We start from the raw sequence: 24,159 nt of genomic DNA, 5'->3' as shown, positions 1-24,159 counted from the left end.
CTATACATGTCAGAGGCCTTAATTTCTGCTTATCTCCTTGTCTTTCTCACCCTGATGTCTTCAGGTTTCCTTAGACTCTTCTTTATTTAAATAGAGTCTGAACTTTGCAGTTCTTTTAATTGTAATCACATTTCATATGCTGTTATGGTGTGGGGGAGGGGAGGCATTTCATAATCCTTTGAGATTTCACACTTTTAAGTGTTCCTACAAGATAATGGCTCCCTGGGCTTTCTACTTCAGGTAAGTTTGTCTGTATTCTATATATTCACCTGTCTCTCCAGTTTTGGGGGTGATTTATCTGGGGACCTCAATTCTCTGACAGGTCTAAGAAAAATTATTATCAGTTTGTTTTTTTCTTGTTTTGAGGTAAAAGTGGCAACTTCCAAGCTATTTATATATCAGAGGGCAAACCAGTAATCTTAAATAGTCTATTTTAAAACACAAAAGTTACTAATTTCAGTAAAGTCCGGTTTATCATTTTTTCTTTTCTTGATCATGATTTTGATTTATCTAAAAAATATTTGCCCAATCTAAGAATATAAAGATTGTTTCTACATTTTCTTATAAAAATGTTTTTAGTTTTATTTCTTACAGTTAAATCTATTACCCATTTTGAGTTAATTTTTCTGCATGGTGTGAAATAAGGATCTCTTTTTATTATTTCCATATTGATACTCAGCTGGCTTAGTCTTCAAAACAATTTATTGTAGGGGCACCTGGGTGGCTCAGTCTGTTAAATGTTTGCCTTCTACTCAGGTCATGATACCAGGGTCTTGGTATGGAGCCCTGGGGTACTGGGATCAAGCCCCTGGGTCTGGCTCCCTGCTTAGTGGGGAGTCTGCTTCTCCCTCTGCACCTCCCCTTCCCCATGCTCATGCTCTCCCCCCCAAATAAATAAATAAAATCTTTAAAATATTTTGTTGTAATGAATATACTTTCCCTATGGAATTGCTTTGGCACGTTTGTCAAAAATAATTGACTACAAATCTGAATTCATTTCTTAACTTTCAATTGTTTCATTGATCTATATGTCTACCCTTAAGCCTGTACCATGCTTTCTCAATTACTTAGCTTTATGGCAAGTTTGAGATTGGAGAGTTAAAGTCCCCTTACTTTGTTGTTGTTTTCAAGATTGCTCTGGCTATTTTGAATATTTTCCATTTCCTTATTAATGTTAGGTTCAGCTTTTCAGTTACAATAAAAAAAAAAAACCTTTGGGATTTTGACAGAATTTGCATTGAACCTATAGATCAATTTGGGGAGAATTGTCATCTTACAATATTGATTCTCCCAATCTATAAACATTGGTTATCTCTCCACTTACTTATATCTTTTAAAATTTCCTTCAGTAATATTTTGTAGATTTTCAGTGTACAAGTCTCGCACTTCCTTTGTCTTCTTTATTCCTAATTTTTAAATTCCTTTTGATGTTATTATGAATGGAGTTTTTTTCTTAATTTCATTTCCAGATTGTTAATTGCTAGCATTTAGATGGGATTAATTTTTGTATATTTATCTTGTACTAGATTAAAGAGTTTCAAGTGACTATGAACTCCAACTCAAACTGTGATGTCATTTGCAAAACAACTGCATGAAGTTACAGTGCTAATTTCAAGTAATTATAATACTATGTCCAGAATAAGGAAGAGAAATCCCTTAGCTGATTTTACTTATCAGTCTAGACTGATAAAGCATGTCCCATTCTAGAAATGACACTGCTAAGTTCAACAGTGACAAATGAAGTGCATCTACTAAAGCTTGGGAGGAAAGGCTCAAGAGGAAATTCAGTATATATAATGTTGATCAGTTTCATTTCTGTTTCAACCAGTTACCTGATGTGTAACCATGACTATTTAACACCTTTGCGGCTCATTTCCTCCTCTGACAAAGAGAGATAAATGTTGCCCACCTTATATAACTTGTTAAAGGTTCCAGTGAGATAGTCCAGATTAACATCTAGTTTATCATGGGCACATAGCAGGTCCTCAGTAATTATCACTATCCATTCATTTATGCAAAGCTATGCCTTTCACTTAAAACCTCAATAAATATTTTTTAATTGTACATTTTAATTAATTCCTCAAAAGACAAAAAAAACCATAGTGTGAAATAGGGAGCGATCTTAATGCAGTGTTACTCTCCAGGGCAGAACCAGACGTTGCCGGTGAAAACAGCTATAAGAAGGAGAGTATGTCAATCAGATATAAACGTGAACTCTTAATGAAAAGTATATGAACACAGGGCGCCTGGGTGGCTCAGTTGGTTAAGCGACTGCCTTCGGCTCAGGTCATGATCCTGGAGTCCCGGGATCGAGTCCCACATCGGGCTCCCTGCTCAGCAGGGAGTCTGCTTCTCCCTCTGACTCTCCTCCCTTTCATGCTCTCTGTCTCTCATTCTCTCTCTCTCAAATAAATAAATAAAATCTTTAAAAAAAAAAAAAAAGAAAAGTATATGAACACAGAATTAGCCACTGGAAGACATAGTATATTTTATGATTGAATAATGAAAAACTGGGGCACCTGGGTGGTACAGTCAGTTAGGCATCCGACTCTTGATTTCCACTTGGTCATGATCTCAGGGTCATGGGAATCCAGCCCTGCATCAGGCTCTGTGTTCAATACAGAGTCTACTTAGGACTATCTCTCCCTCTCCTCTGCCCTTCCCCCCGATGCGCGCTCTCTCTCTAACAAATAAATCTTCAAAACAATAATGAAAAACAACTATTCTGGATGTATTTGGGAAATGAAACACTAGTAGGAAATAGGAAAAGAACTATCATGTGAGCATCTCTTTAAATGCCAGGATTCTGTGATCATCAGCAGCCTCACTGAGAGCTGATGGGAGTGCATGCAATCTCTTAGTAAAAAATAGCAAAAGAGATGCATTTTGATCCCTGTTGGTACGCCTGATACTAAACAATATAGTAGAGAAAACCTTGAAGTTACATAAAACCTAGATTTGAATGCCAGCTTTCCTATTTCCTAACGTCACTTATGGCAAGTGATTTTATAATCTAGATCCCTTATCTATATAATGTAGACCAATGATTTTCAAACTTTTGCATGCCTATGAATTACCAGGTCACCTGTTAAAACCGCTTATGGTCAAGCTTCATTCCCATAGATTATTAATCAGTAGGTCTGGGGCACAGCCCAGGAATGTGTATTGTTTTAATAACCTACCTAGATATTTTTCTGTCAGTATTTCCTGGCAAACATTTTGAGAAACTTTGATTTTGATTTCTTACAGGTTTGTCATGATAATTATATATGATATTAAATTAAATACACAGTATTCAGTTATATTACAACATCCTTATTAGTTCATTCTAAAAAAGCTGCTTTGTAATTTTAATATCCGAGGTCTCCATACTTTCAGTGTCAAGGTCCCAAACTTGGAATTAGAGATTATACATTTTCTTAGATATCTTGGTGGGTTCATTCTATTTCCTGACCAATGCAAGCCGGAAAGGGTCACCTAGGAAAATGTCCTTTGGATTCTTTGCCTACCCCCCCCTTTTTTTAGTAGACTTAGAAAACTTTAAGTAGATCACCAAAGGCTTAGCAGCATATTGGACTATCAGTTTGGTGTATTAAATGATAATAATGGAGACACATGGAAAAAGCAAAGGATGTACCTGCTCCATCCCATTTATCTGAAGTTTGCAAATGTGTCTCATATTGTTTAATGGTATATCAAGAATTAAAGACATTGAGCATTCAATTTTAATTTTCACTTAGAGATCAAGACTTAATGCTAATGTAAATGTGTTTCACAATATTTCTGACTCCTATAGATAGCAAACATTTAATTTTTCTTAATGTGCTAAGAAAATTAAAAACACAATAGCTTCTGTTTAGCATCGAGAGCACGAGCTCTGTTTCTTCTCATTATACCTGCTTGCAAGTCCCTGACCAAAGAGAGTTTATTTAACAGCAAGTATTGACCAGGAATGAGAGGGGAAAATGTGCAGAAAATAAATCCTAGAGCTGTGAGTAGAAAATAATGCCAGCTTTTTTATGCTAAAACAATTTTGGCAGAGATTTAAGAAATCCTGGTTTGTTATTATACCCCAGTATTCATTGTGTAATATTTGATGGACCTTATGAGTTGTTGGCAGATGATGCACTAACAAAATTTTCTAAGCAAGTCATGCCCTGCTGTAATTGGGCTTAGAGACCACACAAATTATCATCCTGGGCTAGACTTCATCAGACATCTGAAGAGGTTGGCTTCATACAAGGCATTGTTATTGTGCTATGGTGGTTCCTTCAAGAAGGAACAGACATGCCTCCAGATAATACAGCATGATACATAGTTTCATAAGGTCTTCAGAACAGGTTTCTGCTTTGCACATTAGACATAAATCTCCATGTTACCCTACTATAGCATCCATTTAAAGTTGCAAGAATGTGAACTTAAGTGTCAGTTCTTATCAGAAGTTGCATAGAAACTTTAATAACAATGGTTAACTTATTAATGACTCCTGGGGTGCCTGCATGGCCCAGTCAGTTAAGCATCTGCCTTCAGCTCAGGTCATGATCTTGGGGTCCTGGGATCAAGCCCCATGTCAGGTTCCCTGCTCAGCAGGGAGTCTGCTTCTCCCTCTTCCTCTAACCCTCTCCAAACCCCACTTGTACACGCACTCTCTCCCTCGTGCTCTCTCACGCTCTCTCTCGCTCTCTCTGTATCTCAAATAAATGGGTAAAATCTTTAAGAAATAATAATAATTCTTTGACTCCTCCTGTCTTGAAAACAGAATGGCTTTCTCCTCTTGGTTCCCATAGTGCTTGGTTTATACATATATTTTATCCTGTATTACAGTCCGTTTTGCATATTGCTTATTTGTACAGAGTTCTCATTTTGCATTATATGATAAACAATTTCAGGACAGAAACCATAAAAATATTGGTATTTCCTTCAGGACCAAGCAAAATGCTCATTTAGCAGATGCGTATTAATATTTCTCTAAAACATCTAAAATTATGAAATTAGGGCTGTGGATTTCAAAAGCTTAACTATTTCATATGGAGTACTAAATATAGTATTAAATATCATTCTGTAATAAATACAACAAATTTATTTAGTGCAGAAAAGTGGCATCACAGAAAAATTTAACCAAAATGTATTCATGTTTTTAAGTAACTCGGCTTCTTAATTCCATTTTTTTCTCTATAATATTTGAAAAATCCTTCTTTTCAGCCTCCAGCCTGTCGCATATTTTATTTAAATATGCAGAATCAACTGGACTTCTGTACCTGCCAGAGATATTTTTTATTGGTAGAATTTCAGGTTGCCCAGTTACACCTTTGCATTAATTATTTTGAGTTCTTTTAGTGTTTTAGAGAAAGATCATAAGAGATATAACTAATCTCCCTTGTGAAGTAGAACCAAATGTTTAATACCAATAACAAAAGTTATAATGATGAGCAGGATTAGAGATGTAAGCTAAAGACTTTAAATGGATTTCTGATAAATCATTCCAACTGCTTTAATTCTTAATTATTATTCATTATTTCCGAAAGAAGGAATAGAGGGTAATTTAAAATAAACAAAATGAAAAGAAGGACCATATGCACCCAGTGTTCATAGCAGCAAAGTCTGCAATAGCCAAACTGGGGAAAGAGCCGAGATGCCCTTCAACAGATAAAGATGTGGTCCATAGATACAATGGAATATTACTCAGCCATCGGAAAGGATGATACCCAACTTTTACACCAACATGGATGGGACTAGAGGAGATTATGCCAAGTGAAAAAGGCCAAGCAGAGAAAGACAATTATCATATGGTTTCACTTATTTGTGGAACATAAGGAACAGCACGGAGGACGTTAGGAGAAAGAAGGGAAAAATGAAGGGGGGGAAATCAGAGGGAAAGACGAACCACGAGAGACTATGGACTATGGGAAACAAACTGAGGGTTCTAGAGGGGAGGGGGAGTGGGGGGATGGGTTAGCCTGGTGATGGGTATTAAGGAGGGCACGTACTGCATGGAGCACTGGGTGTTATATGAAAACAATGAATCATGGAACACTACATCAAAAACTAACGATGTACTGTATGGTGACTACCATAACATAATAAAATTAAATTAAATTAAAGAAATAAAATAAACAAGATGCAAAAGAAGCCATTTTCCTTTTATAGGCTTTCCAACGATTGCTAATTCAGTCATAGAGCTCATTGTGACTTTTGTTAAATGAACATTAAGTAGAGCCCTGGGGTGCCAAATGGTGAGCCAAGGTTCAAGAAAGATCACAAGGCAAGGGAAAGTGAAATAAAGAACCTCATTAGTCACAAGTTTTGGAGGAAGTGCAATGCAAAGGTCACTGGGGCAACATGGGGAGGTCAGGGCAGGGGACAGGCAGAGGGGGAGCAGAAGGACCTGAGGCACATGTGTTTTTTTAGGGTTGGTGTGTAGGGTGCCTTAGGAGTCCTTTGCTAGGCCTGACTGGTCAGTTTAAACCAAGAAGAGCAGGAGTCTTGGTAAGATCTGAGGAAGGGGGAGGAGGGAGAGTCTTAGCTAAGGAACAGAAAAGGAGAAGTTGGGGTGGAGGCGCGGTGGTTATCTCCAGGGTACTGGGGAAATCATATCAGGAATTTACACTTTCTTGTGACCCTGCTGGCTGTTATCTAGGACGTGCCCTCCTAGGAGAGGCTAGTGTCAGTTCCACGCCCCAGCAGACCTCTTAGCCACACAAAATGGATGCTGAAGCAGCAATATTATGGAAATTTAGCTAAACTCTTAAAAGTGCCCTTTTACAAGGGTCATTCTAAACATGACTTTATTTTCATAATTTCTAAATGGAACATTTGCTTTGAAGCCAAAGATGTGCCTCTATCATAATAAAAATCTTTTTTAAAAAAAAGATTATTTATTTGAGAGAGAGAGAACAAGATAGAGCGAGCATGAGTGGGGGGAAGGCTCAAAGGGAGAAGGAGAAGCAGTCTTCCCTCTGAGCAGGGAGCCCGATGTGGGGCCTCGTTGTGGGGTTCGATCCCAGGATGCTGAGATTACGACCTGAGCCCAAGGCAGATGCTTAACAGACTGAGCCACCCAGGCGCCCCTATAATAAAATCTTTCGAGACAACTAAATGCCTAAGTTAAACTAGTTAGATTGGTCTGGTGCATTGAGGAGGGGGAAAACAAAACAAAACAGGAAGAATAAAGGCATCCAAGTTTAAGTCTATTTAGGAATAATGAACGGTAGGTTATTAAGATTTTTTTTCTTGCCTTGTTAAATCATAAACAGAAAAGGATGAGACAGACAGGAAGAACCACAGACCTGGGAGCGGGGGAGGAGTGGCGGCAACAAATCCTTTGGCAATATCGAGATTCTCTAATGACCAGGGTCAGTGTGTTGATACCAGGGTTGTGAAATTGAAATGACCGAGTATCAGTGTTTCCATTCTCATAGGATCCAAATATTTATTGACAAAAGAGAGATATTTTGATTGAAGGAGGCAGAAGCTGAGAATGGGAAAGGAAGTATAGAAAGTAAACTTCATTGAGCACCTACTATGTGCAAGATACTCCATTAGGAACCATTCTATATTTTAATTTAGTCTAACTCTTCCAACAACCCTCTCAGGTAGGTATTATTTTGCCTACCTTGCAGATAAGGCATCAGAACCTCAGGAAGATGAAGTAACTTTTCCAATTCCATACAGCTAGTAAGGGCTGAAGGAATTCTAACCTGGGATGGCCTAACTCTTCACTCCACTCACCTAGCCGAGTTACCTGTTTTATTTCATTTCACACTGATGTTACTTCTGACTGTCAGCATTGTTATCCACATTTACAAATGAGGAAAAAGCGAGGTTAAGTTGGTATTTTCCAAATGTCATTCCACTGGCAAGTGCTAGCCACTGATGAAGTTTTCAACAGTTCAAAGATGTAGAAAATGAACATTAAATAAAGAGTCAAATAACAAAATATTAGCGGATTTTCCATGAATCAATCAATCTCTATCTCTCTGTCTCCTTCTGCCTCTCAAGAATAATTTCCTTTGACTCTGGATCCTTTATATATATATATTAGTATTAAAATTATCTTTCTTTTCTGAAACACTGTTGTAATATAGTTGAGTGTGTTTGTTTGTTGCTTTATTTGTTCCAGTGTCAAAATTGGAAGCTGACAATCCTCATGTTTATTATTGGTGTTTAACTTTATTCTTTTATAAAATACTAAAGTCCAGGAAACTCAATGTTCATTAACTTACCCCATTATCACAAATGTGGGAGATGGAGTTGGGACTCAAATTCATTTGCACATGGCTCCAAAGCCTGGTATTTCCACATTAAAATGAAGGTCCTAGGGACGCCTGAGTGGCTCAGTCAGTTGGGCCTCCAACACAATTTCAGCTCAGGTTGTGATCTCAAGGTCGTGGGATCGAGCTCTGTGTCAGGCTCCATGCTCAGAATGGAGTCTGCTTAGGATACTCCCTCTCCCTCTGGCCCACCTCCCATTCACGCTCTCTCTTTAAAAAAAAAAAAAATTCCTGATAATTACTAGGATGCCCCAGCACTATAGTCTTCCCACCATGTTGTGATTGTGTGTTTTCCATGTACCAAGATAGTTAGCTGGGCTTGTCTCTACTACACGGTTTTATTTTTACTTTGCCTGCTCTTTGGCCCTAATATAACATTTTGTCAGATAGCTAGCTGTTTGTTGCTCAAAAGCACAGAAACAAACTGGTTATTCTGGTGATGTTGGTGTGTATGTGAGAGATAAGTATAATCACTTCAATAAAGATTTATTCATGGCTTATCCCATTCCATAATTTACAGACCTAGGCCCTAGGCCTCCTGTATAATTGAGTCAGTGAGCTGAATATTGAAGCAGCTGAACTTGTGCATGTTTTCCTCATCAGTCTTCATATTTTATCACTTGAGTTTCTGGATGTATGTATATTACTAATCAGGTTAAATTTTACCTGAGATGGAATATTTTGAAGGCCTGTGCTAGCCTTTGATTGCACAATTTTATTAAATTCTCAAGATTACTATTTAAATTTTTTTGTGTCTTAAAACAGAAAGCAGTTACTTTGCAAAATTAATCAATTAATTATTCACCAAAGCTAGTTACATCTCTATCCATTCTTCCACAGGTAAAATTGCATTTTTTAATCGTACATGCATGAGGGAAAATGACATCTGAACTTTTCCCTTTTGTTCAAGAAAATTTGAGATTCAAATTGATAAGGAAGAGCTTAAAGTGTCTGGGCACTGTTCCAACTTAAAATCACATTTTTAAATGAAAATGGATACTCTCCTATAGGGAAACCGTATATAAACAGTTCTTCTATAGATGGTTGTAGCTCATTAAAAAGTGACAGAACAGCCATGCCCCCCAAGAAAGAAGAAGAAGAAGAAAGAGAGGTGGGGGGAAGGAGGGAGAGATGACAGAGGGAAGGAGAGAAGGCAGAAGTGGGAGAGGGCATGGAAGAATGGGTAGAGAAAGACATGAATAGTTTCAGAGCTGGAAAGGCAGACAGACAGACAGACATGTGTTATGTGTTATTTGAAATCAACAAAAATGTTAAAGCACAACAAAACTCTCTCTTGGGTGCCTGGGTGGCTCAGTTGGTTAAGCGACTGCCTTCGGCTCAGGTCATGATCCTGGAGTCCCGGGATCGAGTCTCGCATCGGGCTCCCTGCTCAGCGAGGAGCCTGCTTCTCCCTCTAATCCTCCCCCCTCTCATGTGCTCTCTCTCTCTCTCTCATTCTCGCTCTCTCAAATAAATAAATCTTTAAAAAAAAAAGACTCTCTCTTTTGTTCTCCCCAACTTTATTGTTTTGTCAGTATCGAGATTATTTCTGTCTGTTTTACGTGGTGTTTCTTATGCATCACTGTGATTTGAACTGTATAATTTTGTATTATATGTTTTTAGCTTAGGTGTTTTTCATATTAATAAATATCTCACAGATGTCTTAATGACTTACAGAATATTTCATCATTATTTAATTAACCAGCTTACGTACATTCAACCATTATTTTGTTTTCTTTTTTTACTGTTAAACAAATTAATATTTACAATATTAAATATACAAATTAATTATCCCAAATTAATACTTCTGAGTGAAAAGATTTTCTTTCTTTTTTTTTTTAATGGGGATCGTTTTCTTTAGAGAGACACTATCCCAAGTGAAATATACTGGATCATGAACATATTTAAAAACCATCGTACCTATCTTATTAAAATATTTCCCAGAACATCTGTATTAATTTATTTCCACACCGGCATTGTAAAAAAGAAATACAGAGAGAGAGAGAGAGTGAGAGGGAAGGCCAATTTCATCATGCAGGAGCCAACAGTAAATGTATAATTTTTGTTTGTTTCCTTGTTTGACAGAAAAAAAATAGCTTACGATTGTAATGATGACATAATTTTTTAGTGTAATTAGGTCATATCGTTTTTCTTCAATGACCTGAGAATGGCATTGTATTAATACAAATGCATCTGAAAAAGTTCATGTAGAACTACTTTTCCTTCCAAACTGTGTGAGCACATATATCATTATGTAAATAATTATTTGATGCAAACAGTATCAGGGAGTCTGCTATGATATAACAATAGGTATGATTTATTGAGTGTCTCATATGTATCAGGTACTTTGTTCTAGGTGGCTTACAAATTCGCTATTATCTTCATTATCATCATTGCTACTACAATACATTGAGATCTTAGTAGTAAGAGGCCCTGAGCTAAGTGCTTTAAATCATTCTCTTACATAATCCTTACAATCATTTATAAAATAATATTGTTCTACATTTTACAAACATGGATGTTTAGATTGAGAAAAAATGAATCACTTATCAAAGACCACGAAGCTAGTAAGCCGTAGATTTAAAGATTTGAACATTGGTTAAGACAGACTTCTTAGCCTATGGGTTAAACCGCTACCTTATTCTGTTTAGTCATAACATCTCTTGTATAAAATATCACTTTTCACTTCTTTCCAAGATTGACAGTTCCGTTCCAGGTTGTACCAGAAAGAATTAAAAGAATGAAAGTCAAGGCAGTAGCACCCGGTCTTCTGAGATTGCTGCCTCGGATTCATGCTTTCTTCTCTCGTCCCCCTCCCCAAAGGAGTACCCTCCCCTTCACCCCACACCTTGGAGTAGCCTGAACTTCCTGCCTGAGGACTATAAAGACTAAGTAGTTTGAAAATGGAAAACCAAGAACCAGCGGATCCTTCTCAAAACACCAGCCTATTATTTCAGAGGAGTTAATTTCAGAAGGAAAATGGGTCAAGCTTGAAAAAACAACGTACATGGATCCTACGGGGAAAATAAGAACTTGGGAAACTGTGAAACGTACAACCAGGAAAGGACAGTCGGCTGATGGCGTGGCGGTCATCCCAGTGCTGCAGCGGACTCTTCATTACGAGTGCATCGTTCTGGTGAAGCAGTTCCGGCCACCGATGGGAGGCTACTGCCTAGAATTCCCTGCAGGTCTTATCGATGATAATGAGAGCCCAGAAGCAGCGGCTCTTCGGGAGCTTGAGGAAGAAACTGGCTACAAAGTGATGTTGCAGAGTGTTCTCCAGCTGTATGTATGGATCCAGGTCTGACAAACTACCACACACATCGTGACGGTGACTATTAATGGGGATGATGCTGAAAACATGAGGTCTAAGCCGAAGCCAGGTGATGGAGAATATGTCGAAGTAATTTCCTTACCAAAGAATGACCTGCTGAAGAAACTTGATGCTCTGGTAGCTGAAGAACATCTGACCGTGGACGCCAGGGTCTATTCCTACGCTCTGGCACTGAAACATGCAAACACGAAGCCGTTTGAAGTGCCTTTCCTGAAGTTTTAAGGCCAAAGGACAGTAGCCATGTTTTTATAAATAAGACCACCAGGCCTCCTTCACTAAGACTTTGTATTCAGCTTAGCTTACTGGAGACTTGAAATTAGCTTTTTTCATTAAATAAAAGCAACACAATAAAAAAAAAAAGAATGAAAGTCAATAATTATTCTAGGTACTATTGGGGAACGAGGCAAAAAAAAAAAAGTTAGTGTGACAAAACGTTCTGTATATATGTGTGTGTATTTAGCAACAGTAGTAAAAAGAAAATCTATGAGCCTGAGTAGGTGACAGCAGAGACTCATTCTCTTAATGCCCAGTCATTTGTCTTCTGAGGCTTTGCTGTAGTTCATCAAGGTGAGTGTGAAGGCCATGCTTCTATATCACATCTCACTTGTTTAAGAAAACAGTCTCCAAATCTCTCATCCCATCAATCTCCCCAGTCTTCTGTACTTTGTAGGCAATGGGAAATCACAAATTTGTGTATGGGGGGTATTTTTCTAATTTGTTTTGATTTGATTGATTTTTTTGTGCAGTTAAGTTGGCACGATGGAATATATATTAGGAAGACATTTGTAGAGGCTGAGTGGCAGATGGATTGGAGAAAACAAGGTTAGAGAGAACTGGATAGTTTAGTTCAATAATCCAGGAAGGAAATAAAGGGATAAACCCCATGATCTCTGAAAGACAGAGGGGATTAGAGTCTAACATACTGAATTATTTTAATAAAAAACGGTTTACAGACTTACCCATGGAAAGACTGTCAGCTGCTCTCATCTGCAAGTTTCCCAATTTTGCAAGCCAAGATAACAGACTCCTCAAGCAAGGACCTTTCCTGAATCTATATGTAGCAATTAAACTATATTGTATTGTTGTTGTTCTTGTTGCTTTTCTTAGATTCCGACCAATGCCTATGAAGGGAAAAGTCTCAAGATTTACTATCTCTTGAGTTGAGTTGTGATGAGAAATAGTTAAACATGTTTTGATGACATGTAGCGTGGAATGCAAATCATTTGAATAAGGAATTTTTTTGTTATTGTTCTTTCAGTTGCGTAATTTAATTTAGTAAGGGACTTGTGAAATAAGTTTTGAAACTCCAACTCCAGATATTTGAGTATTTAAACCTAACTTCTGAAAAATGTAGCCAAGTTTCAGCTTTCTGTCAGCCTGGTGAGAGAAGGAAAAGGGAGCTGCCCTGATGAGTCCTGGGGGTCTCCAGAATAGTGCAAATGAAAGACAAGTGCTTATAAAAATGGCACAGATTCTGGAACTTTTGCGGAAGGAAGAAGGTTCTGCTGAGGCATGGAGGGTTTTGTTTTGTTTTGCTTTGTTTTGGTTGGTTGTTTTTTATTTTATTTTATTTTTTAAAGATTTTATTTATTTATTTGACAGAGAGAGAGACAGCGAGAGCAGGAACACAAGCAGGGGGAGTGGGTGAGGGAGAAGCAGGCTTACCGCGGAGCGGGGAGCCCGATGTGGGACTCGATCCCGGGACCCTGGGATCATGACCTGAGCCGAAGGCAGACGCTTAACCGACTGAGCCACCCAGGCGCCCATTGGTTGGTTGTTTTTTAAAGATTTATTTATTTGCGAGAGAGAGCGCACGTGCATGAGTGGGGGGAGGGGCAGAAGGCTAGAATCTTCACTGCAAACTCCCCATTGAGTGCAGAGAACGCCCGCGGCGGACTCAGTCTCATGACCCATGAGATCATGACCTGAGCGAAGGATGGCGTTTTTAAGCAAGTGTTATGTGGACTGATCACTTCAGAGCCCTACTAATGAATCTCTCTCTCTCTCTCTCTTTTTTTTTTTTAAGATTTATTTATTTACTCATTTGTCTGAGAGAGAGAGAGCGTGCACACAAGCAGGAGGAGTGGCAGGCAGAGGGAAAAGCAGGCTCCCCGCTGAGCAGGGAGCCGGATGTGGGACTTGTTCCAGGACCCTGAAATCATGACCGAGCCGAAGGTGGATGCTTAACCGACTGAGACACCCAAGCGTCCCTTTTTCTTTTCTTTTTTTCTTCTTTCTTTTTTTTTTTAAGATTTACTAATGAATCTCTTTAAATTCCAACATAGAGAAAGCATTAACTTGTAAACTTCCTTAGACAAGTAAGCATATCATTGCAGGATATTTAGTATACCTGTCTCTTCATAATTGCAAAATTGAGTGTACATATCACTGCTTGGCCTACAAGTTCTTCCATGAACTGTCTCTATTCTAGTTATCTTTCAGTAGTAACTGTCTCAGCTGGCCTCAACACTGTTACCTTTGATGTGTTCTCCCACCATAATACTGTAACTTCTCCTTCCTCCTGCTGACTCTGCCACAAACAACTCTACCCATTACTCAGGGATGAATTCCTGTTGCTTCCTTCATGAAGAAATCCCTAGTCACCCTAACTATCCAAGAGTCATATTTTCTTCTTTTCTGGTTAATACATCTCATTGATTCATCAAGCCCCAATGTGTGCCTATTATTTACTAAGTTATCTTTGTTAAATGTTTCAAAAGTACAGGAGGAACTATTTTGTTGTTAAAAATTGTGTCCTTAGCTAAAACTGTAAAATGTAACATGACAATTAAGTATAAGACATTATAAAGTTAAATAAAAATGTGAGAAAAAGGAGTATGGAATCTTGGAAAGATCCCAAATTCACTGCAAGGTGGACATGGGTTTTATTTGCAGCAACAATACCTTTGTGGCCTTGAGAACATTATATAGCTGTTGTTCTCCTCATGTATGAGTATGAGGGCTTGAGATGAAGGGGACAAAGAGATTAGATAATAAAATGTCAAGAGAGAAGGGTTATTAAACAGAGAATTTTAAGACCATGAAAGAGCCAGCAGTATTAATAGCAACAAAGACATTGGGAGAAAGAATTGGGAAAAAGATTATCTGTTGTTATTACATTTTAAAAAGGCATCTGTATATGGTGTTCACACAATTATTTTTAAATTATCACCCCCGAAAGAGTTTTTATTTATAATTTAACTACCATCTACCTTCACAAAGTGTGGAACCAATACATTAACTATGGTTAAATTACCAAAACAAAGGTAAAGCAACACAATAATAAGATACTCAGGTTCATATGATATGACATATAGGTCTTCTGCCATAATATCTGTATTAGTTTTCAGTTACAAACTATCATGGAGTGAATGGCTTTAAGAGACACCAGTTATCTCTTATTTTCCACAGGTTAGGAGTCTGGCAAGTTTTAACTAGGTCCTGCTCGTGGTTTCACAAGAGTAAAATTAAGGAGTTGGCCAGTAGCGTCCTCAAGCCTGTGTTTTATTGGATAAATCTTTAAATATATTAACATCATTTTGCATAACCTTGAAACTTCTATTTTCTCATCTTTTCTTTAAAAGGATTTATTTATTTATTAGAAAGAGAGAGTGTGTGTGTTGCTCACGCCCACGTGCAAGTGTTGGGAGGGGCAAGAAGGAGAGAATCTTTCAAGCAGACTCCCCCCTCCTCCTCGATCGTGGAGCCCAAATGCAGGGTTCTGACTCACCACTCCTGAGATCATGACCTGAGTTGAAACCAAGAGTCAGACACTTAACTGAGTCACCCAGGTGCCCCTCTCGTCTTTTTTCCTCCCAACAAAGAACACTGTGTTAATTGTATTATTATTTTAATAACAATAATTTAATAATTATTAATTATTTTTGATTTTATTAATTATTAATTGATGATTATTAATTGTCAATATTTTATCTATAGTGTCAGAAGAGAAGTATTAGTCCTAAGTGATTTTGCTTCCCTTCAAATCAGCACTCATGTCTCCATTTTCTTTTCTCTCCCCCTTCCCTCTTCCACTTCTGTGCATGGGAATTATGTGACTGTTGATTCTGTCCCATATGTCATGCGTAATGTCAGTGGCAACTCACCATAATTGTTGGTGTATAATCATTAACGATGCTAATACTAGTATGAAGGTAGAAGAGGGAGAAAGGGGAGAATGTTTATTTTGTTAGTATTTAGACTGAATATTTTTGTATATTTTCTCATTTTGTCCTCAAAATAATTCTGTGAATTAGCTCCATTTTACAGCCAATGAACTGAGGCCCAGAAATAAGTAACTTATCAAATTATTTTATCAAGATCACCAATGAATAGACATCAGAGCTAAAACTCAAACCAAAGTCTATTTTACTCCAAGCATTTTAACCATTAGGCAAAATTACCTAATGTGTCTTTTTTTTTCTGTCTTCCTTAAGTACATTTGTCTGGAATTTTTGGCAATCTGGGTGATGTTGGCAGCCAAGTGAGAGGGTTCCATGAAGAAACTTCCCTTTATGTTTTCACCAAACAATGCCCACTTTATCAATAGCTGCAAAGTTGATAAGATGCTTATTAAGGCATGATACCTGCAAGTGATAATTATGTTGTTCTTATATCTGTTGCCTCTCTGAGAAACACTAAGAATTTTTTTTAAAGATTTTATTTATTTATTTGAGAGAGAGAGAGAGAATGAGAGATAGAGAGCACAAGAGGGAAGGGGGTCAGAGGGAGAAGCAGACTCCCCGCTGAGCAGGGAGTCCGATGCGGGACTCGATCCCGGGACTCCAGGATCATGACCTGAGCCGAAGGCAGTCGCTTAACCAACTGAGCCACCCAGGCGCCCCTGAAACACTAAGAATTTTATGAATGTCCTCTCATGAAATTTCTACAGTACCTGTGAGGCACAGAAAGAAATAAATTTAAAGGTAGTGTTCATTATAAGATCAAAGTATCAAAAAAGGTTTAAGCTATCTTTCAGCCACATAAAATTTTATTTAATGTTAAAGTTTAATAAATTTTCATTGTTCAGATGATAAAGGCTTGTCTGAAATAGTCGGCTGTGCTCTCAGTAATGAAAGAAAAAACTCCACTGCAAATCCGGTAGTATCTTCCTCATGAGAATGACCTCAAGTGAAGCACCACACAAGACAGGGTTTTGAGGTCAAATAGAATTGGGAAATTGTTATATGTCCTTCTAAGAGATTTGTAATGTATTTGTGCATTATGAAGAAGTGGATTTCAAATTTGACTGTGCATTTGAATTGTTGGAGTGCTGATTAAAAATGCAAGCCCCATAGTCTAGGACTGAATTACCACCTAGGAGTGTTATGTTTTAACAATCACCTTATGCAATTATGTGGATAAGTCATTTAAGACCACAACTTTAAGAAATCACATGCTAAAGGCTTTGAGAAGAACTACTTTAAATACAACTGTTTAATGTTCAAATAAACTTTTCCCCAAAACATGTATGACCTACAAATGCCATTATCCTAAAATATATTTTGGGAAATCTTATACTTTGCAGGATACTTTCTGCATTGATCATGTTTTTTTGAGCTTGATTTCATACAATTATTTGTTAATTTTTCAAAGGCTGAATGCAAGCATGATAAAAACACAAGCCAGTTGTATTACCACAATGAAAGTAGAATAATTATAATATTCTAGAGAAATTTTAGATTCCAGGTCTAATTCAAACCCATAGAACATAAAAACAAACACATTTCTTAGTGTACAAGATTCCTCTGTGCCTCTGTCTAAAATTCTTTGGAATAAGGTAGTCAAGATTTTGAGATTTCTATTATTATAGTTGTTATCTTACTTTGCTCTTATAACATAGGCTTATATAGAAAAAGGGGCTCTGTGTAACCATTTTGGAGTCTCAATCAAATAAACCTAAATCTGATCATATGAAAAAAATCAGGCATTTATTAAAATTCTGAAGGGCTAAAATATTTTCATAGCCAATGAATTTCATAGCCAATAATATTTTCATTATTATTTATTCAGAGATTTCATATTGGCCCCTTGTTATCTGTTGGCATCAAGCTGGGATGTACAGCTGACAAATGTTACCTCTAACTTCAAGGAACTGACAATATATTGAGGAGCTAGGCATGCTTACACATATAAAAACATTGTTAAGTGATACAGTTTTTATATGCATTGTACCTTTAGAGCAGAAAAGTATGACTGAGTGCATCTAGTGGTGGAAATGGCATCCTAGGGAAGGAATGAGTAGCTGGTTGTCAGGATGTCACAATGAAGAGAGACTTTTGTGAAGGTGAGGTGGCTGGCATGCATATAGGCATGGGATGGTAAAGGAGCATAGTGTGTATTCAATTAAGAGCAATATAGTGTGAGAATAGGAAGTATATAAAAATAACTTTGCTCTAAAATCTGAATTGGACTAGGTTAAGTCTCCTATAGAACCTTTCTAGTTGTCATCTACTTGTAGAATTTATAGGATGTTGGGATTTGAAGGCAACTTGGGTCTCCTCCCTGCTGTAAGATCCCCAGGAAACAAATGGACTTGTTCAAGTTCAGAGCTACCCAATGGCCATGGACTCTTTGACTCCTAGGCTCTGTTGTAGACATGGAAAGGATTAGAAGAAATCACTCCCCCCCCCAAAAAAGAAGCATATCCTTACAATAAACAGTTTTTGTAGTTACTTTGAAAATGTTTTTAAAATAAAGAGGAAGAAGGGATGCCTGGGTAGCTCAGTCAGTTAGGCATCTGATCTGCCTTCGGCTCCGGTCATGATCCAAGAGTCCTGGGATCGAGCCCCACATTGGGCTCCCTGCTCAGCAGAAAGCCTGCTTCTCCCCCTGCCCCTCACCCCACTGTGCTCTCTCTCTCACTCTCGTTGCTCTCTCTCTCTCAAATACATGAATAAAATTTTTTTAAAAAATGAGGAAGGAATAAAGGGAGGGAGGTAGAATGATAGACAGTATGGAAAGGGAGAAGAGAAGCAGACAAGGAAGGAAGGAAGAAAGAAAAGGAGGGAGAGAGAAGGAGAGAGCATGGGAGAAAAGGAAGGAAGGGAAGGTCGATATTTTAACCTTGGTTAAAAGGGAAATGAAGCCCAATTGTAATACACTGCCAGCAGTTCTTCAAAACTGTTGAGGCTAATGAAGATGAGAATTCCTGGTTAGTAAAATATAAGATCTTATTTTCCAAAATGTAATCTTTTTTAAGGTACCGATGAGTTTTTGCTAGACAGATTGATGATTATACTGTTCAAATTGCTTCGGGGCTTGCGATATTGATGTTCCTGCCGCTGTAGGGACCACTGACATATTTAAGTCTTAGAGTCCAGATGCATCACAGATAGAATAGTTTTATAATTCTTTACTTCAGTTTAACTGCTTTTGCAAAGAAAGAACTTTCCATTGGAATGGAATTTTGTTGTAGTAGCTGATTTTCATAAGCACCACTAAGATCCCCAAACCACCTGTGAGTGCTTGATCTCTCCTTCGGCTCCCACTCAGAATGTGATGAGTTTATTTTGTCCCTAGCTTGCCCTTTCAGCTTGCATCAAAGTGAAGAAAGTTTCTCAATGGGAAGAATTCAAGGGAACTTTTCTATCCCCTCCTTCATTTAATTTAACTACATTGATCTATTTTCATTTGCAGGTTTTACAAGATGGCAGGACCTGCTCAACAAAGCACAAAAATATTCCCCTAATCAATGCCACTAAAGAGCCAGTGACTGCCCCAAAGGTATTTTATTTGTTTGTTTGTTTTGATTTTGTCAGAAAGAACTTGAATCCTTTGGGTCCAGTGATTTTTCTCTAGCTGAAGCAGGGATGTTGTATTGACTGATACAAGATACTTCCTTCCCCTAGTGCCTCTGCACTTTCCATGACCACTGTGCCAGCCACTAAGTTTTTGTTCTGATCATCTGAGGTCCTCAGAAGAACAAGGGTGAGGGAGGTACATCCCTCCCACCCACCACACACACACACACACACACACACACACACACACACACACAACCAAGAAACAAAACAAAAATAAACGGATAACAAAAAACATACATCTATTCCTTATGGAACAGAAAAAATTAAAAAAGAGGATTTGGGGAAACAGAGGAGATAGAAAGAAGTACATATCCCCAACAAAAACAAACAACAAACACAATTCACGAACTTAATTCTGAACTTCCTTCTGTACTGTTCTATATTTGACCAAAAATATTCTATCATAGCAATTCTTAGGGATCATTTCACTTAACACAACATTTCCTAACTTGTGGGTTAGATTAATCAGAGTTGGATGGTTTAGCTAAAGTCTTCTCAAAATGGTTTTTGAAATATCTGCCATTTATAAATAATATTTTATGTACTTCCATGAAAGAGAAGTATTAACACATTTACATTTATTTTATTTTGGTCTAGCATTCATTTTCTATATTTGTTGAGATATAAAAATTTATATTACTGTTGTTAAGATTTTAATTTTTACCTTAAACATGTATTTATTTTAACTATTCTAATTGTCTTTTCTGTATTGTTTGACAGAAACTGCAAATGCCTCCTTGTACTGAATGTGAGGTGAAAAAAAACCCGGAAAAACAATTGACCAACTTTGAAGGGAGGGCAACTAGAGAAGAAAAAATACTGTAAATATCAAGAAACTGTGTTAAAAACATCCACTTATGATTGTCTTCATACTCTTTTTCAACCACAGGCTTGGTGGAAATACTAAGTTTTTAAAGCATGCAACTTTTTCACAATTTTCTGTAACTTTATATAAAGTAGTCTACAAATTTTCCAAAAGATTCCAGGCCAATTATGATCCTTAAGCAATAACCTAATTAAAATGGATATCCACAGTCATAAATAGTCATTGTCATCAGTAAATTGCCCAGCATAAATTGGCCAGTTTTGAACTCAAATGCAGTGAACAACATTTAATTCTTCTGGTTCATTGGGTACCTAGTACTTCTATGATCTAGTTTTGAAATCAACTGGAGGATGATAAAAATTTTGTGGATCCTTGGCATTTTTAGAATCCAAATTTCAACCATATCATAAAGATTCTGTTCCACGTTGCCCAATGGGAGTTCCTTTAAGGTTGGAATCTGTGTCAGTCTGAATATACTATTTAAGCCATTCTTTTTATTGTTTGGAACCATGTCTAAATAATGTCAAGGCACTTCTGTCTGATTTTTAGTCAGTTAACAGAATTCATTAAACATGTTTGGTATGATGTAGACAAAATACGTGGATGAATGACTAAATTTCTGACACAATTGATAAGATCTTTTTTGGCATTCTATAGACACATCCCTATGGTTATCTGCTGGAATTATTCCAAGTTAGGAATTGAGTTCTTTGAAATGCTTGGCAAGATTTTTTTGTGTGTGAAATTGGGTAGTGGAATGTGGGATGACAAGAGGGTTGCAAAACAGAAATATGTGAGCAGATAATACACATTTTAAAATGGGGATTTGATGAAAGTAAAACAGCCATGTAGAACCAATAAACCCAGATTTGTATATTTTGAAAACAAATGTATTATTAAAACAAGTCAACAGCTGTGATCATCGCTGAAGTTGGGTCTCTGTGTAAGAATACACTAATCAGATAAGTGCACTCCTGAATAATCTGAATGTAGCTCACAAGCAACAGGAATTGATACGTGAATAATTGTCTGATTGATAGGATTGGTATAGCATCAGACTTAAAGACTCAAATTAATGGGTTAAATGATCCAGTTAGGTTGTCTGCACTGAATATATTCATTTCTGCTGGCTAGATCCATTTTGCAAACGCACAAAGCATATAAAACAGTTGGTTTTATAGAATGGATCTGCCAAGCCACAGTTACTATATTTGGAGCACTGTATCCTGGCAGGCTATCTTAGGAGATATTGTTAATTTAAGAAAGGAAAGGAGGGAAGAAGGGAAGAAGGGAAGAAGGGAAGGAAGGAAGGAAGGAAGGAAGGAAGGAAGGAAGGAAGGAAGGAAGGAAAGAAGGAAATCTGTAATCAATAGATGAACTTAAATTCTGATATATAATGGCACACCTTTGATCACAATGATGTATTCCAAGAAATTTAGTGGTTCGGAGAAATGGCAGACTATCATAAATAGTATAAGTATTATTATGATATAACCATGTAACAGTTATGCTTGTGCAGTAATTCAGCGTCATTTATCAGTATTTTTTTTTTTTTAGACTTCAGGCTATCCAAGAAAAAAGAGAATTTATTTTATAGATGGTCCTTAGAGGTTTCAGATGAAGTTACCAGGATAGAAGAAAAAAATCAAGCTCCAAAGTTCCTCTGACTCCTCAGCTCTAACATTGCTAGTTTCGGAGTTCTATTCCTTATAATTTCCCCACTGTTCCCCAAAACCCTAACCATCTCCAATGATTATAAAAGGAGAGCTGCTAATTTAGTTTTAATTAAGCTTCACTTCCCCACACCCTCCCTGTGCTCCAACTTCCCTCCATCAACCCTATGGAAAGTTAATCATTGTTTCACCTTAGCACATGTTTTGAGGCACCTTTGGAAGTAATAAAAAGAGAATTGAGCTGATATTTTCTGAAATTTTTATAAGATGGCTTAATATTAATCAAATTTGAACAGTTTCATTTGTAAATTATTTTTCCTATGCTCTATATCTCTAATATGTGACAATAATCAGTGTGTTTCTCTTAATTACTGGCATGATCAAATGGGACTTACATGAGTATAATGTATAGATTTTTCTTTAACAATAGATAGCATTATGCATCCTGCAGAGTTTACTGTGGTTTATGCATTGCATTATTTGTTTCAAAACAAAAAGAGAATCATAGAAGTGCTTTATAAATATTTTTAAGAAAAATATTATGGAAGTTCCTTTTAATAGTCAAGCACAGAATTCCTTTTTTCCTAGTATGTTATGTGACTTTAACGAATGCATTTTATTTTTCTCAATCCTTTAATTGCTTTAAAATAGCATCCAAAAGGTTTAAAATGCTTTACTTACATGTGCAGCTTTGTCCATAAAAGAGATGCTGTCGCTTATTATTTCTTTTAATCAACAGCTAGATAAATTGATGTTGTTTTTGAGGAGTTAACATCCATAGCCTAATTACTCTCACATGGAAGAAAATATTAACTGGTAGTATGATTCTATTATGTGCCTATAATGGTAAGCAGTAAAAAATTACTCAAGATTTGCAGAATGTAAATTGACTCCTATTGAGAAACAAACACACTTTCCAATGGAATAAACTTGTTTTAATATAGGTACTAATGAAACTAACAAAAACATATTTCTCTAGTTATTTTAAAATACTAATCAATGCTGTATATCCATTCTAAGTCAGGGATTTGTTTTGGACTTTGTTTTTCCTTTTATATGCATTACATTATATGTAAATTGGATGAGTGCCTAAAATGTATAAGGCCTGAATGCTGACTGTCTATCCAACGCCAACATGCTCAGAAGAAAAGTGACTCATTCAGTAACTCCTCTAGATGTGGTTTTCTGTGTGAACTTAAATCTCTGAATACTGAATATACTAGATGGCTAACTTTTTTTTATTATTCTTTAAGCAGATATTTAGCATTATAATGCTATTTCAGACACAATTCTGTTTCATAAAATATACTGAATTACAAGTCTAAAACAGTTATGTGAGAAGCAGACATTTACTGTTTTAGATTACAATGTGGATACCTGGATTAAAACAATATCTGTGAACTTTGCTCTAATGGAATCTTATTTTTATAGCTCAGGTACTGTAAGTAGCACTAATTGCCACCGAGGCTGAAATGATTACTCATACCATAGAGTAAGGTGAGCCAGCCAGACCTAGAGAGTTATGAAAACATAGACTTGTTTATTTAGGGGACATTTTCTTAGTCATGTGTACAGTCTTAAATTTCCCCAAACTATTTGTTGGATTATGTTACATAATATTAACGGTCAATGATGAAGAATAAAAGTTACTGAAAGATGGCCTATTTTTCCTCAATAAAGATTTGTTACCAAGACTACAATGTATATCCTCCGGCATCGACTAACTGAAAAAGCAAATATTAACATTAAAAATAGTACTTGTTTATATGTATCAAGAGCTAAGGACTTTTTTTGAAATGTCACTCTGGGAGTATCTTCAACCTCTCTTTGCCCATGGCTCAGAAATCTTTCATTTTATTTAGGGGTGTGGTTTTTTTTTTTCATTTTATTTATTTTAATAGAGTTCCATGATATCATAGATTTTGTATTTTTGTTTGCAAATGAGTTTCAAGTGCTCAGAGCTAGCTACCTCATAGAAGGTGCTCAAATATTTGTTGAATGAATTAATTCAGAACCTGAAGCAGCAAAGGAAGAAAAAAGGAAGCAGAAGCGAGCATATTCTAGTATGTTCAGGAATCAATCATCAGATGTAGTCTTTTAGGAAGAGAAAATACACAAAATGTTTTAGTTTGGGTTTTTTGTTTTGTTTCTAAGCTATTTTTTTTTCTTTTCTCTGAGAGATTTATCCATGAGCCTGTCCCTATGACTTTAAGCAGAAGAGACGTGGCATTTCTGGATGAATTTTGGAATG

General features: G+C 36.8%; 1 protein-coding gene and 1 pseudogene across 4 annotated transcripts in view; both read left to right on the top strand.

Moving 5' to 3' along the window:
- LUZP2 (leucine zipper protein 2) overlaps positions 1–20,833 on the top strand; it is a 478,379-nt gene extending 457,546 nt beyond the window's left edge. For all 4 annotated transcript variants that reach the window (XM_073904840.1, XM_025879122.2, XM_073904841.1 and 1 more), the window contains 2 exons: positions 19,243–19,329; positions 20,130–20,833. In XM_073904840.1, coding sequence (XP_073760941.1) covers positions 19,243–19,329; positions 20,130–20,234 — 192 coding nt within the window. In that variant the 3' untranslated portion in view covers positions 20,235–20,833. The remainder of the gene's footprint in view (positions 1–19,242; positions 19,330–20,129) is intronic.
- On the top strand, positions 11,029–11,961 carry LOC112829495 (ADP-sugar pyrophosphatase pseudogene; annotated as a pseudogene).
- Positions 20,834–24,159: the final 3,326 nt, after the last annotated feature.

This window comes from Callorhinus ursinus, unplaced genomic scaffold (genome assembly GCF_003265705.2).
Source record: "Callorhinus ursinus isolate GAN/ISIS: 27379988/994484 unplaced genomic scaffold, GSC_fseal_2.0 scaffold21, whole genome shotgun sequence".
Lineage (NCBI taxonomy): Eukaryota > Metazoa > Chordata > Mammalia > Carnivora > Otariidae > Callorhinus > Callorhinus ursinus.
This window is presented reverse-complemented; position numbering and strand designations above follow the sequence as displayed.